Raw genomic sequence first — 18,606 nt, forward strand, 5'->3', positions numbered from 1 at the left:
TCCATCAGAAACACTCCAAAAGTGTCTAAATAATGATTTATACATACATCTCTGTTGTGTGTGCATTAAAAGCTAGCAGAATCATTCTGTAAGTAAAATGTTGCTACTTACAGGCTTTGTGGTGAAAGAAAAATGTTTCCATATAGCGAATGGGTTACCTATCTTGTGTAATCCGTGTCAGCTGACAGAATGTGTTGGATAATTCTCAACGTGAAGCCGCTGTTGCAGGCCTCACCTACGTTCTTTGCTGCGTGGTTTGCCTGAGAGTTGCTAACAGAGATCATGGGACCACAAAGGAACGTCGCAGGATGGCACAAGTGAAGCGATCCTAAAGGTGCCATTTATTTTATTTTTAAATGTTTTTATTGGCATTTGTTTAATTACAAACATGCATTTCAGTATTTAGCTTTTTTTCATGTCGTAGATTTATACCAATAATATAACCGTAACCATTTAATAACAAGCCAGTGCTCTCCATGCGACACATTGGTCGTTGCCGTCCGGCTCCGATCTGTTGACCCCTTCCAACCAAACCTTGGTTTCAGCCTCCCCCAACCTCTCAAATTCCCTATTCCATTTACCGTATTGTGGCCCCCAAGCATTTTTCCAGGACAATGCAATGGTTCTTTTGGCTAAGATGCACGCCATATCCATGAATCTGAACACGTGCTTGTGTTTGCTGTCTCTGGGATAAGATCCAAGCAGGCATTCCTTCGGTGACCCTTCAGACCTTGCTACGCCTGCCGCTCTGCAAGCTTGTTCTATCCGTGTCCAAAATCCTCTCACACGCCCAGGCCCCCAAAACATGTGATCAGCTCCCTCGCCTTCGCACCATGGGCAGCGTGAGCTAGCGCTCTTATTGAATGTGGCTATCCGTTGCAGTGTCATGTATGTGCGATACAGCACATTTAGTTGTATTAGTTTGAAGTGGTGTTTCTGCGATACTGCTTTGGGGTAGCCCAATATCCTCTCCCACTCTTTCTCTGTTATTTCTGTACCCAAGTCTGTCTCCCATTGTTCTTTCAGTGTTGTGCTCTTGGGGTTGGGTGTGTCTATTAGCATGCTGTACAGCCTGGAGACTGGTCACTAGCCGTCGCTCAGATTGTACATCAGGGTGAGTAGTGGTTCCGCTTGCGGTTCTTCCGGCCACCCCTCCCATCTGTCTTTGGCCACCTTGCGGATTCGCTGGTACCAGAGAAACTGCCCACTCGGTACCCCCTCCCTTTTTTGCAGTGAGTTAAACTCCCTGAAGGCCCCCTCATATAGGTCACCCCACACGTATATCCCTTTCTGCTCCCATCTACTCATGACCGCCATGTCTGTGCTGTCTCGGCATGTATCCGCCGCTATTGGCACTTCTGGGGAGTAAGGGTGTGCGAGTTTCAGCAGGGATTGCGCCCTCTTACATATTTTCCTCCCTAGTGTTATCACCATTGGGGTGTGTTCTGTGCCGCTGTGTGTTACCCACAGTATTTCTTTCAGCTTAACGGGAGCCACCATGTGTTGCACCAAGCCAGACTCTGAGGTGGACTCATCCGCCAGCCATTTGACCACATGGCTAAGTTGGGCTGCTAGGTAATATCGCTCCAGGTTTGGCAGTGTCACGCCCCCCCCTTGTCGTACGGTAGGTATAGCATAGTCAGTGAGAACCTGTGACGGGAGGCGCCCCACAAGTACTCCCAGATAAGGCTTTCCAGCGATCGGAAGAAGGACGCTTTGATGTAGCAGTGCATGTTATTGAAAAAGTACAGAAATCTCTGCAAGATAATCATTTTGGTGATGGCCACTCTGCCTAACAGCAACAGTGGTAGCTTGGACCAGAATTCCATGGACTTCTTCGGGCCCTGGACCACCTTTGCCGTGTTGTGTTCGTGCATCTGCTTTATGGTAACCCCCAAGTATCTGAATGAGTCCACCTCCCAGTTGAGTCCCACTACTGGCAGCGCACTGGCATCCTTCCCTCTGAGCCCCGCTATTGAAAATATACAGGATTTGGATCTACTGAAGCTAATTCCCGACACTTTGGCGTAATTGTCTAGTATATCTAGGATTACTGGGACGTTTAGATGTGGGTCCCTTACGTACAGCAGCATGTCATCCGCGTAGAGTGACAGTAGGTGCCCCGCTCCCCCAATTCGGACGCCAGCGTCTAGGTACTGTTTCCTGAGGTACACCGCTATTGTCTCGAGACTCAAAACGTATAGCATTGGCGATAGTGGGCAGCCCTGTCTAGTCCCCCTCTTTATGTCACAGATGACCGACACCAACCTCCCAGTTTTAACCCTGGCCTTGGGGTTCGTGTACAGGCTCCGAACCCAACGAATAAAAACGTCCCCAAATCCAAACTCCCTTAGTACCACCAGCAGCCATTCCCAGTAGATTGAGTCGAAAGCTTTTATGGCGTCTAGGGAGAGTATGGCATATTCCCGATGAGATCCTCTGTCTGCGCCAGGATGTGCTGCAGTCTGTGTAGGTTTAACGCAGTGCTGCGCCCTGGTATAAAACCAGTCTGGTCGCTGTGTATTTGGCCCCCCATTATCCTATTCAGGTGGGTGGCTAGCACCGTTGTAAGGAACTTAACGTCATAATTCAGCATCACCAGTGGGCGATAAGAATCACATTCTTCCGTTGGTTTCCCAGGTTTGGGTATCGGTACTATTAGTGTCTCTCTCATGGACCAGGCAGCTCCCCATTAGTAAATGCCTCCCAGAAGACCTCAAGCAGCACCGGCGTGATAAGTGTCTTGTATGTTTTATAGAACTCTGGGGGGAGCCCATCGCTTCCGGGCGTTTTACTGGAAGCAAGGGATCTTATTGGTTCAGCGATGTCGTCCCCTGTTATTTCCGCATCTAGGGCTTCTTGTTTTGCTGTTCTATTTTGGGGAGACCTATTTCGTCTAGCGTATTTAATATGTCTGATTGCGCCACTTGATGGTCATGGCTATAGAGACGGGAGTAAAAATCCCGGAATGTGTCGTGGGTGCTCCCTTCTGCACAGACAGGATAGTAGCCTGCCAGGCCTATCTCCCTCAGAGTGTGCCCTGGCGGTTTTTACTGTATAATCAAACTTGGAGAGCCTCCCCCATGCTTCCTGGCAGTCCCACCACAGCTGCTTCAGTTCCATCTCCTCATCTCTGCGGATTTGTTTCTTTGTGCTTTATCTCATCCTCCATTTTTTCTAGATCCGCTCTTAGCATTTTCTGTATGACCCCGCTCCTGTGATGGCCTGGCCCCTTACTAATACTTTCATCGCCTTCCAGATTGTACCCCACCGTTCAACGCTGCCTAAGTTCACCTCTATGTACTCCTGCAGTTTATCTTGCAGCCCTTCCGCAAAGGCCTGGTCTGTCAGGGCATCTGATGCCAATCGCCACAGCGGTATGGGTGGCCGGGGACCTTTTGCCTTCCACGTCACCAGCAGTGGCGAGTGGTCCGAGATTGACCTGCCCAAATATTGTGTTGAGTCCATTTGTGACAGATGATGCTTGTTCACAAATAGATAGTCAATTCTGGTGTTTAAGGTATGTGGTAAGGAGAAGTACAAGTAGCCCCTGTCCGTTGGGTGAAGCTCTCGCCACACATCTACCAGATCTAGGGCCTCCACCAGCGTATTTAGTGCACCTGACGGTGCATCATTTCTATTTGCTGTCGGTTTAGATCTGTCCAGCTCCCAATCCCTAAAGGTGCCATACTTACAAATCAACAGCAGCAGCCAAGGTTTACTGACCAAATAGATGTATTAGGCTCCGTGGGTAAAGTTGGCGCCATTGAGAAGGCGCGAGCGAGTCGGCGGCAGAAGCAATGAAGAGTTTTGGAAAAAGCAATGAATTTACAAATATTCCGTAATCGAAGTTACACCCCACTCTCACAAAGAGATAAAATACACATGTAGCTGTTGATTAGCGGCATGTTAGCGATGAGATAATTCTCCTCAGCTCTCGGAGCTCCTCATCTATGCGCCCCATCTCGGTCACCGCTTGGCCACGCCTCCCAAACGCAAAATGTTTTGAAATTGACATGTGTTGCATATCATTTACACTGGAGATATCGAAGTAGGTCAGTTATGTACATGTCCATTTCTACATTTCATTAATAGCACTGTTTCACAGCTCAGAAATGCACAATAAAAAACAAACGTGTATTCTACATCTGACAGTATATACAATAAAGTTGGTAAACCATATAGCAATACAAATGAATTCCTCTCCTTATCTACCAGACTTCTTCCAATCACAATTGAACACTAAATTAATCGCGATTTAGCTGCTGAACCCAATAATCAAAAAGGCACTTTAACTGCCCACTGAGACTGTGTCCGCGAAAGAGCAGGCCACACACAGGGTAGGACGTTAATGTGGTTCTGTCGGTCTTCATGCTGAAGCCAATGGCATCAACTGACCTTGCTATGTGTATTTGAAAACGACCCTTTTGGTCACTATTACGTCTGCTTGCAGAACAAGCAAACTACTGGGGATAAGCACAGAGGAACCTTACATTATATTCCACAGGGACAAGATGATGCTCCGAAGGCACCACTGGACCTAGGCATAGGCCTACTAGCCTTTCAAAAACTTCTGTCACTAAGAGTCAGCGATTCATTTAAACACCTGATAGTTTTTAAAGTACAGTAGGTGTATACACTGCATAGCTGCCTAGCGCATCCTTACTCTTTCCTCTGTACCTTTGGAAGGGGAACATTACTGGCTCTTTTGGGACTGGCCAGGCTCAGCGGTGCAGCATTCGAGAAGTGGCATACTTGATAAGTGCTGTTAACCATGACATTGAAATGTTTTGAAACCTCAGCTCGTTTGAAAGAGCTTTTTCGTTCCGCATTTTTCTCCAATTATCAACCCAGGAGAAGATCTCTCTGTGCCCTTTTCGGTGATTCCGTTCTGTCAAAGGAAACCATCTCACGTTTAAAAGAGAAAAAACTACTATTACAGTGATGTTAATGTGTGACCAATAGAGGGTGGGCGACTGAAGGTTAAATCTGGTGATGCCCTTGTAATACAACTTTATAAAAAACTGGTCTAATTCATACATAGATAAATGCCCGATGACTTCAGAATGATTCTTTGTTTTACAGTTTTATTTTATGTCCTATTGTCGCGATTGCCATAACGGTCCTGATGCTTGCTTTTTGCTTTTTTCTGGTGTAGGAACATGGCTGTTGTACCTACCCTGTACCTGGAGTATCGGTTTGGCAGCAGAAGCCGGCTGTCTTCCTGACCTGGGCATGTTGGCCCTGTTTGGTACCGGAGCAGTTCTGATGCGTGGAGCAGGCTGTACCATTAATGACATGTGGGATCGAGACTATGACAGAAAGGTAGACTGTCTCTCTTGGTTCAATCAGCAAGCCAAATGCTCATTTTTATGTTCAGGCCAGATTTGTTTTTTAGAGTACTTGGCCAATACTAGTACTATGGTAGTATGGTATGTGACAATACTAATATGTTCATGCCCTTTTCTGTTAATATTAAATAGTGTTCATTCAATTTTATGTCCCCACAGTTGAGCGTTAAACCCATTTCTGTTCTTTGATTGTGGTTGATTTTGTTTTGTGGACTGTTATTTAGTTTGGGTGTATTTTGCAATATTTAGGGCAGACACTGTGATTTGCAGGCCCTGTTCTAGAGCGTGCCGTTAATTGATATCTGCAAGTCATTGCACCACATATTGTACATAACTTGGTATAAAGCAGATGCAATCTATCAAGCTAGACATGCTTTCTTTTTTCAGTTTGTTACTATGAAGGTTTTACATGTAGGGAAAAAAGGGTAAGTATTGTGAGCAGATAGGCCGTCCCCTCCCTGGGTATTGAAGCCAAAAGAGGACTTTGATGGGGACGATTTTTGCAGCGTGGGTCTGTTTTAGTTTCTCTTGCTGTGCATAAATCGTCATCTTCAGTTTGGTTAGCAACATTTCTGTAGGTTTCTCCGAAGTTTAAAATAGGTGACAGTTTGGGCAGATCAGCAGCTTGGTATGGTGCCTACATACCTCCCATAATGCTTCTCTGAGTAAATACCATATTCAGATTTTGTATTCCACTATTGGTTCTGTCAACGAAACAGCAAGCAGAGGAGAAACCATTTTCAGTTGATTCCTTAACCTGTATGGCACCCAAAGGGCACTTGGAAAGGAGTTGGATATTTCCCCAAGGCCGGTCATCTAAAATGAATGTAACTGTTCGTCTTACAACACTAGTTCTTGTGTTTTGTAAAGGTCGGGCCTTTGGACAACTTCAAGACTTCTTTTCAATTCTATCATGAATGTAACTGTCACGAGTGGCTCTGTGGTGTCAACCCACGGGCACTGCACCGTGAACTCCTTCACCCTGCGCACAGATAGGTGCCTTGTCCTCTTTTATCTTCAAATGCCGCAGTTTCCCGTGGGCTTAGAGGATTCCTGGGCTGCTACTAGAGACTAAGGCCAAACGCTGATGTGGGGGATTTCATCCTTGTCAGCTGCTTATCGGTCAGTACACGATGGTGGCCTCTCTTTGGCACAACTCTAGTCATTCCCTGTGATGTCTGTTGCCACATCCGCCTCGATAGTCCAAGATGGTAGTGAAATATTCAATGATGCATCCTCAGACTTCAGGTAGATGTCACATGGAGCAGGAACACCAGTACACGCAGTGAGTATGAAAGGAAACATCTTTATTCATGTTACAGGGTTAAGATCAGATGTTAGGCAGGAGAGCACTCGTTATACATCTATTCAGTTCCAGCTCCTAACTTGAAATCCTGTCTAGCAGACTTCAATGGAATCTGGGGCTTCCCAGATTCTGCATTCCAATGGACCTTAGATTATATACTAAGTGCAGTCAGTCAGTCGGGATGCTACACACCTCCCTTCTTTACACCAAGGTGAAACACAACAATGCTACACACCTCCCTTCTTTACACAAAGGTGAAACACAACAGACCTTCTCATAGCACACCTCACACAACAGAAACATCTAATACCACCACTTACTACTCAAATGGTTTACGCCAGCAGAACCTGAGAGACACTACAATCTCAAACAGCAGCAATTTACTGAACACCTTTTATCCGACACTGCCACTGCCAAATCTTCAGCCTGCCACGCTCGAGCACTATCATTCCCTCTATGGGCAACCACACAAACCTCTCAACCAACACAAAGAACAATGACTCGAATTGGTTCCTCCGACGTATTCCAAATCTATGACAGGTAATCACCACAGCTGTGCTGCTTCGGAAAATATTCGGCGCCTGCGTCTATGACGTCGATACGCTGTCCTCGAGGACCTCCGTCGAGCCGACGTCACCGGATGTTATAAGTAGGACGCACGACATCCATAGCATCAGTTCCGTTTTTTCCGTGAATGTTTTCGCTTCGGAGAGATCTCGGCGCGCCTTGGTTCTTCTGCTACTTCTATATGGTTCTTCGAACTTGGTGTTTTGTGAAAAGATATCATGTCTTCGTCTACCCCGCGGTCGGGATTCAAGAAGTGTCGGGACTGCGGTTCCAAGATGTCACCTAAAGACCCGCACGATGTCTGCCTCTAGTGCCTCGGCGTGGACCACGCCACCGATGACTGTGACGATTGCCAGTCGTTAACGTCGAAGGCCTTGCGGGAGCGGAAGAAGCTGACTGTAGGTAGGGTTTCCAAACCCCGAAAGTCGAAATCCGCTGGGCTTTCGACCGACGATTCGAGGGGCGACTCTCCGAGACGTTGGCGTAAGTCCAGGGGGTCTCGGTCTCAGAGTGGGTGCCGCCATTCCTCTGCCTCTTTGAGGCACTCGCGGAAGCGCCGTCACCAGTCGCCTTCCCCGTCCTCATCGGAGGACTCCACCAGACGGCGGGTTGCTTGTCCCAACAAGCATTCCTCTCCTGCGGAATGGGATGCATTTTGTACAGAGATGATGGCGATTTTCCAATTGCAGGGCTCCATTCTGCCGTGCCTTCGAAAGGAGTCGGTAGGGAACGTGTTAGGGCCACCGTTCGCATGCCTCCGGGCTCGGGCGGTCGGCGGGATCATCGGGAGCCTACGAGGTCCCGATCGGACAAGGTGGATCGCTCTAGCCATGCCCGGTCCTCGACGCCCTCGAGACCGGCAGAACCTGTGAGGTCTTCTAAAAAGATGTCGACGCCATCAGTGCCATGTCCGTCGACGACTTCCTCGGAGGTGGAGCCTCGAGAGAGTCCATCGACGGACATGGCACTGATGGCTGGGAGAAGAAAGTGTTTTCTTCAGGGGGTATGGCTTTACAGGCAGCCAACTCCGTGTGTGCCTTAGCACGTTTCACTCACACTCTGTGGAATTGTGTGTCTTTGGAGGCTGAACATATTCCCGAAGGGGAGGAACGGGATGGTTTTCTTGCCCTCGTTCAGGATGGCAAGGATACCATGTGTGAATCCGTTCAGTCAGGTCTGGATATGGCAGACTGTGTCAGCCGGTCCATGGCGGTGAGCACTGTGATGCGCAGATTTGCGTGGTTGCGGAAGTCGGGGTTTGCTCCTGACGTACAAGCCCGGCTTCTCAACATGCCCTTTGATGGTATACATCGTTTTGGCAGCAAGGCTGACGAGAACCTTGAGAGGTTGCAGACCTCAAAGGCTGCAGCAAAGTCGTTGAGCGCTGCAGTCCGCCAACCTCCGCCTTTTCGTCTGAGGGGACAGCAATGGAGGGGAGGTTCCTTTCGATACTACTCGCCTTTTGGTAGATCGAGGGGAGCGGCCAGTCAAAGGGGCCAACGTAGGAGTACCAGAGGTGGAAAACAGGGTACTCAAGGTGCCAAGGCCGCTCGAGCAGTTGCCTCTTTGCCCTCAGGCACTGCCGCAGCCACTTCAGCTCAGTCATGAGGCCATTCCCCATGGTTCGCCGGTTGGGGGAAGGCTGGCACCGCATCTTGTAGAATGGTGTGCCATTACTTCAGATGTGTGGGTTCTGGAGATCATAGCCCACGGCTAATGTCTTCCTTTCCGGGAGAGGCCTCACGACAATCTACCAGGGAATCTCTCTTTGAAGAGTCCGGATCCGCTCCTTGCGGAGGAAATCAAATCCCTGCTGGAGAAAGGCGCCATAGAACTGGTGCCGGTAGCGGAGAGGAACAAGGGATGGTATTCCCCATATTTTTTGATCCCGAATAAAGACGGGGGATTGAGACCCATTATGGACTTGCGTGGTTTGAACAAGCTCCTCAGGAAGGACAAGTTCAAGATGGTTACTCTCTCTCAAGTCCTCCAGGCCCTTCAACTTCAGGACTGGTTGGTGTCTCTCGACCTCAAGGATGCTTACTTTCATGTGCCGATTCATCCCAAGCAGAAGAAGTACTTGAGATACATCGGAGCAGTGCTCAACACATCCCTGGGGCTATGTTTTCCTCCCCAGGTGAGGGCTCATCACATTCTGCAGATGGTGAACAAGTTTCAACATGCCTAGAGTCTCCCGGCGTTCCAGTTCTTGAGGTTGCTCGGCCTCATGGTATCCTGCATTCTCCTGGTGCCAGATGCCAGGCTGTGGATGAGATCTCTGCAGTGGGCTCTCAAGATGCAGTGCTCACAGTCCTCCGGCAGGATGTTGGATCCTGTTTAGGTGCCGCCCTCAGTCGCCCAGGATCTTCTGTGGTGGGCCGTCGAAGGCAATCTGATGAAGGGGGCTCCATTTTGGCTACCCTGGCCGGAGGTGATGATCGTGACGGACGCTTCCCTCACGGGATGGGGAGCTCATGCCAACGAGTTGACAGTCAACGGTCGTTGGTCTGCATCGGAGTCCAGACTCCATATCAATCTGTTGGAGCTGAGGGCCGGCCGTCAGGCTAGCCCTGAAGGCTTTTCTGCCCTCTGTGAGGGGGAAGAATGTCCTGATTCTGATGGACAATACAGTGGCCATGCACTACCTCAACAAAAAGGGGGGGGGTAGGGTCTCTCCCTCTGTGCAGAGAGGCGATGCAGCTCTGGTTCTCGGCCATCCAGCAGGAAATTTCAATCTCGGCAGTTCATCTGGCTGTAGATGAAAAATGCAGCAGCGGGCGCTCTGGGCAGGCAGAGCACAGTCTCTCACGAGTGGGAGCTGGCTCAGGAGATTCTCCTGGAGATCTTGGCACTTTGGGGGACCCTACAAGTGGATCTCTTCGCCACCAGTGTCAACCGGAAGTGTGAAAGATTCTGCTCGTGGGAATTTACTCCAAGAGGAGCCTTAGGGGACGTGTTCGTAGTGGAGTGGTCCTTCCCACTGCTGTATGCATTTCCTCCAGTCCCCGTTATTCCGCAAGTGCTGTGGAGGTAACTTAGGTTCAGTTTCCGAATGATCCTCATTGCTCCGGCATGGGCCAGGAGAATGTGGTACCCGGACCTTCTCGACATGTCCATCTGCCCTCCACGCCGTCATCCCTACCAAGACGATCTGCTCTCACGGGAGGGGGGGTCAGGGTCTCCATCCAGAGGTCAAGTCCCTCAACCTTCATGCTTGGCTTCTGAAAGGTTGAGGTATAAGGATTGGGACCTCCCTGAAGACATGATGGAGGTGTTGTTTTCGGCCAGAAGGCCTGCAACGAAGTCCCTGTACCGTTGCCGTTGGAGAAAGTTCTGCGACTGGTGCAGGGTTAAGATTGTGGACCCTTTTTCATATGCCATTCCTGTGGTTCTGTCTTTTTTGCTTTTGTTAGCCCACAAGGGCCTGCAAGTGGATACCATTAAAGGTTACCTGGTGGCGCTGTCCATATTTAAGCGCTCGTCTGAAGAGTGTTCTTATTTTAAAATTCCTTTGATTTCTCAGTTTCTGAAAGGGTTCACTAATGTGTTCCCACCGTCACCTTTCCAGGTGCCCGGTTGGGATTTGAACCTGGTTCTAAAATTCCTAATGGGAGCTCCGTTTGAGCCTTTACATTCTTGTCCTTTGAGACTGTTGACCTTGAAAACTGTATTTTTAGTTGCGGTCACTTCGTTCGCAGAGTGAGTGAATTGCAAGCACTGTCCGTTAAGCCACACTTCACAGTGTTTCATAAGGACAGGGTTGTCCTTAGGGTTCGTCCTTCTTTTCTTCCGAAAGTTATGTTGGAATTTCATTTAAGCCAGAAGGTCATTCTTCCGGCGTTCTATCCTCCTCCGCATCCTGGTAAGGAAGAGGAGAGGCTCCATAGGTTGGATCCTAGGAGAGCTTTAAATTTCTACATCTCACGCATGTCCCAGATCATAGTGGACGATCAGCTCTTTGTAGGACACGCTGGAAGGCGTTTGGGACAAGCTGTTACTAAACAGACTTTGTCTAAATGGATTATCTTGACAATTTCTGAATGTTACCGCTTAGCGGGTAAGGACCCTCCGGTAGGCTTACGGGCCCAGTCTACTAAGGGTGTGGCTACCTCTACTGCCCTGCAGAGGGGTGTTCCCATTCATAACATTTGTGAAGCAGCCACATGGGCCTCTGTCCATACTTTTGTCATACTTTTGTCATGCTTTTGTCAAACACTACTCCTTGGATTCTATCCATGGGCAAGATTTGGCCTTTGGCAAGGCGGTCCTCTATTCTGCAATTTAATTCGGCATTCTAAAATTCTAAATTCTTTTCCTACCTCCTTACGTTGGTACTGCTTTGGGAGTCTGTCATAGATGTGGAATACGTCGGAGGAACCAATCCCTTTGAAGAACAAGTTACTTTCTTACCTGGTAACGTTCTTTCGATAGGATGTTCCGATGACGTATTCCACATCGAACCCTCCCAACCTGCCCCTCTACAGAATTTCTTATGCGATTGCAGCTTCAGTTTCCGCAGGGCTTTCTGTGGTCATGCTGGCAGAAGATTGGTGCCACACGTTCTGGGAAAAAACTACAACTGAGGCTACGGGCGTCGTTCTGCTGTGGCCGACTTCTGCAACCACGCCTTCGCCACTGGAGTTTCCCCTTCCCCTCTGACGCACTCCCTTGTTCACCCTCTTAAGAAGCCCTCTGCCGACCCATCCTGCTCGGCTAACTATCACTCAATCTCCATCACCCCTTTCCTGGGCAAACTCCTGGAAAAGCTGGCCATCTCCCAGCTCAATCTTCACACTGAATCTGCTGGTTGTCTTCATGACCATCAGTCTGGCTTCAGAGCTGCCAGAAGCACGGAAACTGCTCTCCTGAACAGACGTGAAGACCTGCTCTCCAACCTTGATTCCAACACCCCCTGTGTCCTCATCTTACTTGATCTCTCTTCTGCCTTTGACACGGTCAACCATGCCATCCTGCTCAACCGTCTCTGTGATAAGCTGGGTATCACCGATCAGGCCCTGGCTTGGCTGACTTCTTTCCTCTCTGATCGACCCTCCTAGGTCCAACTTGGGTCCTTCCTCTCCTCTATCTCCATCTCTACCTGTGGTGTTCTCCAGGGGTCTAACCTCTCTCCTGGCTATTCAACCAATACCTGGGACTTCTTGCCCACTGCATTGCCGCTCTTTGCCCCAACTTTCAGTGCTATGCCGATGACACTCAGCTCATTTTCAGTCTGCCTTCAGCCACATTTCCTCCTTCTCTCATCTCCGACTATCTGTCAGCTATCCAGTAGTGGTGTGCTGCCAATGATCTCTGCCTTAATGCCAGTAAGAATGAGATTCTTCTCATCGGCATACCCGCTCCCTCCTTTCCTGGCACTCTCTGGCCGGCCTCTTTTGGCCCCCTTTCCTGCTCCCACCTGTGAGGCTAAAAACCTCAGGGTCATCTTCGACTCCACACTCTCCTTCTCTCTTCATATCTCTGACATCTCTGAGAAGTCATACTACCAGCTGCACCTCCTCAGAGGTATTCTTCCTTTCCTCACCTTCCCCCAGAAGCTCACTGTCTCCGGAGTGCCGGTTCTCTCTAGACTGGACTGCTCCAAAACAGGACTGTGAGACTTGTTGTTGGCCTCAAGTTCAGGGATCGTATCTCTCCAGGACTGAAATCTCTGCACTGGCTCCCAGTGGCTGCGAGGATTAAGTTCAAAACCCTGTGCATTGTCCACACAGCCTTCTGGGGCCTGGGGCCTCAATACCTTCAACTGTCTCTTCCTAAATATCTTCCGTCTCCAGCTCTTCGTTCATCCGCCTCCAACTCCCTCAGGTTCAGTCGCTTCTCCAAGCGACGATTGGTGGTAGATCTTTATTTGGCTGGGGCCTCCCTCTGGAGCAGCCTCTGTGCCTCTCTGAAACTTGAGGAGAACCATCTCTGGTTCCGGAAGCACCTCAAGACTTTCCTCTTTGCTTCTGCTTTCTCTCCTCCTATCCCCTGCTGAACTCCTGGCTGAAACTGAATCTGCACTGGTCACCTGGCTACCCTCTGTCCTCGGGCCCAGGTCCCCTCCCTGCCATTGCACACCTGCATTGCCCCCCAGGCAACCCTTGCACTTGGGGCTGTTTCTGTATCCGTACAGCCCCCTAGCAGCACTTGACACCTGATGTCTGTACTTACCCTTGCACCTGCCACCAGCTGGCTGCACTTATCATTATCGTTCTTATTTATTGTTTTTTCGTATTTGCTGTTATCCTATGCACTGCACTTCCCCTCCTCCTTCCCCCTCACACTTTTCCTCTTCCGCCCCCGCCCCTGCACTTGCACGATCTCAATGTCACCTCGCCTACTAAGATCCTTGTCTCTGTCTTCCCTCTATTCCCCTCCCGCGCCTTGAAACACTTGTGTATAAGCGCTTCATAAATGCCATATCATATCATAATCTACACCTTGTGCCCGAATTATTCATGGCAATTCGCCAACGTCTGCACCCTTAGTGGCAGAAGTATGACTATCAGCTCCTCAAGTGATCTCATACATTACACCATAAGCACCACAATGTGCACTATTAGTGCCAGACTACAACCCTCTCACCTAGCACTTCTAAAGTGTGCCCTTTTTACTAGAATAATTAGCTAATATCTTCATCTACACATTGACACTATAAAGTGCTGACATACTACAGTCCTCAACTTCATCCGCCCATGTTCTTCAACTTCATCTTAACGATGTATACATAACTTCATCTGCACTTTCCACTACACCACCTCATCTATATCTTCATCTACATAGCGGCACTGGAAAGTGCCCAAACACTTCATCTATATCTTTAGCTACACAATAGTAATAAGAAATGCCCAAATGCTATATTCCCCAACTTCCCTGTGGGGTGTGAGGTGTGTTTACCATGTAACCATTTAACTTCATCCGAATTTCAGTATTAAGTTGGTAGGACAGTGGCCACCATTATCACTTCATGCCTAGTTATCGAACATTTTCTTTTACCTACCTCAACCCCTACAGTATGACAGTAATGTGTATCACAAATGCACAACCCAAAATACACTCGTGCACTTCCAGATACACCGACGGTGAACAACTAATACCCATCATTTAAGCGTTACCAAAGCTACCAAAGAAGATAGTGATCACTTACCTCCTTTAGCACTGAAACATTTCCAAACAGCAGTGTTGATCAGACACTACTCCTAGGCAACGTGTTGATTTAGACATAACATCTTCACATTACACATGTGAAGTTTCAATTGAAATCTTGTATTTCTAACCCTACACATGTAAAATTGCATGTTACTGTAAAATTGCATTCATTACTCACAATAGCACTGGGAACAACCCACACTGTCATTCTGCTTGTATTACAATCCTCAACGATACACATGTAAACATTGCTTTATAATAAGTGCATGAATTTGTTTTTACTCTGATTCCACTATTCATTTCCTAAACTTTAACTACCGTTAGTAGATTCACAGTATTCTATTGCTTCTTCCGTAAATAACACAATTATGTTGCTGCCTTAAATCAAGTACCACTTGTGCGGCTGAACTTGAATAATTCTGTACCTTTTTTATTCACTGCATTTCATTAGATTACACGGCACAAGCATTATGCTCGACACACATGTTATACTCAAACTCCTCCCATGATTGAAAGCAGGGATCCATTTCCGGCCATTCGCTGCTGAAGTGTATTGTAATCAGGGTCTTGTTCTGGTATTCCAATTGGTGCGCCAGGTACCCCGAAAATAATGACTTCAGTATTTGTAATTTGTCTTTGAAAGAAAAGGTGTATTTATCTAGTCTGATTGCCTTTTTCAAAACTGGGCTAAATTTTGCGATGTAACCTTTCAAACACACAAAGTCAAATCAAATAAAGTAAATTATTTCATAAAGGATAACAATGTAATGTGAGTAGACATAGATTAAGGGATTCGCAGAGGGGGAGAAGCGTGGGGATAGAGAGATAATATCTTATTAAGTAAAGATGATCCTTGTTGCATAGTATGTTTGCATAGTTAAATTAGCCACAGTCTTCAAGTGACAACCCATGAGTTAGTGCCATACCCTACATACTTCCAGTGCTTGTGCATAACGGGCACATTTTGGAAAAAGTACACCTCGTGTTAGTAATCCTTCAATGATATGGAACCTCTCAATTGTTATCTGATAAGTGTTTGGTGACTTTGTCCTTTCGTTAGCAAACAGGTGCACCACTGATAATTTCCTGGTGTTTATGTTGATCATGGGCAGTATCTACTTCCATTGGTGTAGGTATTACCTGGGATAATCACCCACTGCCATTATTTCATGCCTTTTTTCCGTCAAAAGTGTTAATCTTCCTTTTCAGCATTAGGGATGGTTCCGTTGAGCCTGTAAAGTGTATATATATATATACACACACATAGCTAAAGTTCACATTAGGGTCTATAACCCTGTCATTGTGTGGTCACCAGTACCAAATATATATTGGATAGATTAGCGGTTTATAGCTTAGAAGATTGTATATTTATGACCAGGTTAAATATGTGAGTGAATAACTTGTCATAATTTGTTTTGCGTGTGACATCAGACATCGTTGCGGCCATATTTGAAGTCGCTGGCGCCCATGGCTTAATATATGTTCCTTCTTCTATTGTTCCGAATGATATATTGGTAAAATGCTTACATAGTCAGTTTAACTAATCCTTGATTTCCACATTCCTTTATGTTTTAGTCTTCTCAAAACATGTTTGATCGCAGCAGTCAGACTGATTTGACCTTTATAAATGTTATAAGTGCGTTATAAAAGAACAATTATTATAATTATATTAATTAAATGTAGAGTATACCACTTCATAACTTTCGCTGTAGGCAACAAACTCTTAGTTACAAAGCACAAAGTATATAGCATTATGTTGCATTTCAACGTGTATAGGTCCCTTTCAACAGCTTGACAGGGTGTGTTATGGTGCATGGGATGCACACAATTGCCAAGATACACCCATGTTGATAAAGATATACTTTTATTAGCACACTAATTATGAGTACATTTTGAAAGGTTGATGCTCAGCTTTTGCACCAAGGAGTTTTTCTTTGAGGGCTTAATCCAGTGTTATGAATCGAAGATGTAATCATGGTTGGGCTCATAGCATCCAGAACACAGACCAACTGTGGAGCCATCATATTTAATCCAGGATATCTTTATTGTACATATGTACAAATATGCACTAACCATTTTCTCTTGTATATATACAGTGGCACAATAGACAGGACATAGTTACAGAGCCGACCCACTGGCCATCCTTACATACCCAGCTCAGGCTCCCGAACTGACACTCATAGAACACTCACTCACAGACCCACTCAACATTCTCCTGAGCTGCAGCATTCATACATCAACATTCTAAAAGCATGCACTCCTGGCCAGTGACATAACAAGACTCCCATTACAACATCCAGAATCTGCAGCTTACCATATCAACATTCAGCATCCGAGTATCAAACATGCATGCCCTGCTCAAAGCTGCACATTTTACCATTTGGACTGCAGAGGGCACGAGGTCCCATCGTGTACGTTATATCCCTGTGGGGACGCATTTAAAAAGGGACATTCCCACATTTGCATGGGGTGTTTCCCATGCACATTAGGGAATCCCAGTAGTTCATTTTTATGCATTTCCTTATCAAACCATGCAAATGGGGCAATATAGCAGAAAGGGTGCTGTCTGTAAGAGTGCCACCCAAAATGACCCCCATCAGTAACAAAGACTGACTAGACAGGCTGGAACCAACCAGGAAACAAACTCCTCTGAATTTCCCAACACATTTTTCATTTGGTTTAATTTGCTCATAAGAATAGTTTTGAACTGGCCTCCCACATAGCTCAGTGAAGAGAGTGTGGACGGTTCATGTTTTGAAAATTACATCATTGTGAAAGCTGTTGTCTTTGCCATTAGGGCCTTAAAGCTTTAAAACTGCTACATACATTACACTTTCAAAAATTGCCAATGAAACAATGTTAAAAGCAGAGGTTATTATGCAGACCGCAGCCCATAAGTAAAAGGGTGAAACCCACTTAGCGAGATAGCGTTTCGCCTGGTGTGCTGCGAGCATCACAGCAGCATGTTTGTACTACCTTTGGTCCTGCATGGTGGACCCTGATGGAGACTCGATGGGCACTATGGGTGGTGGAGCATTCGTGTTTGGCAACTGGTTGGCACTTTACATGAGTAGGTCATTAATGCATGCTGACAATCACTGATGCAATTGTATCATAATGGGCTTTTGCTCCGAACAGAAACGGCCCAATACCTGGGAACCTAAAACAAAATATAACTGCAGCTTTGGTCCATATGTAAGGAAGAAACTGGTGACGGAGAGTGCATAAACATTAAGTGGAAGAGCTTCAGTAGCACAAAAAGTGAAACCCGGACTCCTATATGAAAGAAAAGTTAACGCAACTCCTTTGTTTTACGTTACACCTGGAACCAGTTAGGATACCCATTTATAAGTAGGTCAATGATGCAGCAACCCTGGTCTATGACCTCACTAGTTCACCAAGGAATGCCCCCCAACCCTTCCCTTCTGGGATGAGTTGTTCTTTAAAGATATAGTAAAGTGCCACACTTGCTGCCTGAGGGCCAACACACCTCATTACAAATCCCACTGTACGCCACCTGTGAAGATGCATTTCACTCTGACAAGCTGCACCAATACTTCTGTACTTCACCTCACCTTCCTGCTCAAGCCACAGTAGGAGTTGCTCAGCACTGGAAATCCCCTGCTTGCAGGGTGACTACGATATCCCATTTCTTTTCTCCTCACCGATTTTAGATTTATTTTTTAAACGCCATGCCCTACTTGCCTGTCTCTATCAATGAATACATGTTATGCTCACCTGGTCTCTGCGGAGGCGTTGGGGCACAATTGCAGCCCTCCTTGGACTTGAATCACCTCCCTTCAGGCCTCTCCCTCAGTAGAAAATTTGTGAGCTGTGTTACATGGTGAGACTGTTCCTGTGTGGAGATAACAGTGTGTGAGTGCACCAATCTATGATTGTTGTTCCTCTTGAACCCTTTACCCCGAAGTACGGTTTCTGTGAGCATATGCCAGCCCATAAAGCTCACCTGTGAATTATGGAAGATAAGCTCTCCGTCCTGCTACTTCTGGCAGGGGCACGTTGAATGGGATCTAGTTCCTTCACTGATGATAAGGATTAGTCCAGTCCAGCTGCGACTATGCTTCTCCTTAAGATTGGTAAGTCTTTCTTGAGCTCTTGTGATGCTGTTCGTTCTGTTTAATGTTGTTATATGTTGCTCCTAATTATGCCCGCAATAATGTCTCTCTTCTGTTTTCTTCCCTTAGATGGATATGCGGCCTGGAAGCAGCTGTG

At 47.0% G+C, this 18,606-nt stretch overlaps 1 protein-coding gene across 3 annotated transcripts in view; it reads left to right on the top strand.

Moving 5' to 3' along the window:
- The window catches only part of COQ2 (coenzyme Q2, polyprenyltransferase), a 698,097-nt gene that overhangs the window by 155,668 nt on the left and 523,823 nt on the right, over positions 1-18,606 (top strand). For all 3 annotated transcript variants that reach the window (XM_069626118.1, XM_069626119.1, XM_069626117.1), the window contains exon 3: positions 5,159-5,325. In XM_069626118.1, coding sequence (XP_069482219.1) covers positions 5,159-5,325 — 167 coding nt within the window. The remainder of the gene's footprint in view (positions 1-5,158; positions 5,326-18,606) is intronic.

Source organism: Ambystoma mexicanum, chromosome 6p (assembly GCF_040938575.1).
Source record: "Ambystoma mexicanum isolate Mex_15411 chromosome 6p, UKY_AmexF1_1, whole genome shotgun sequence".
Classification (NCBI taxonomy): domain Eukaryota; kingdom Metazoa; phylum Chordata; class Amphibia; order Caudata; family Ambystomatidae; genus Ambystoma; species Ambystoma mexicanum.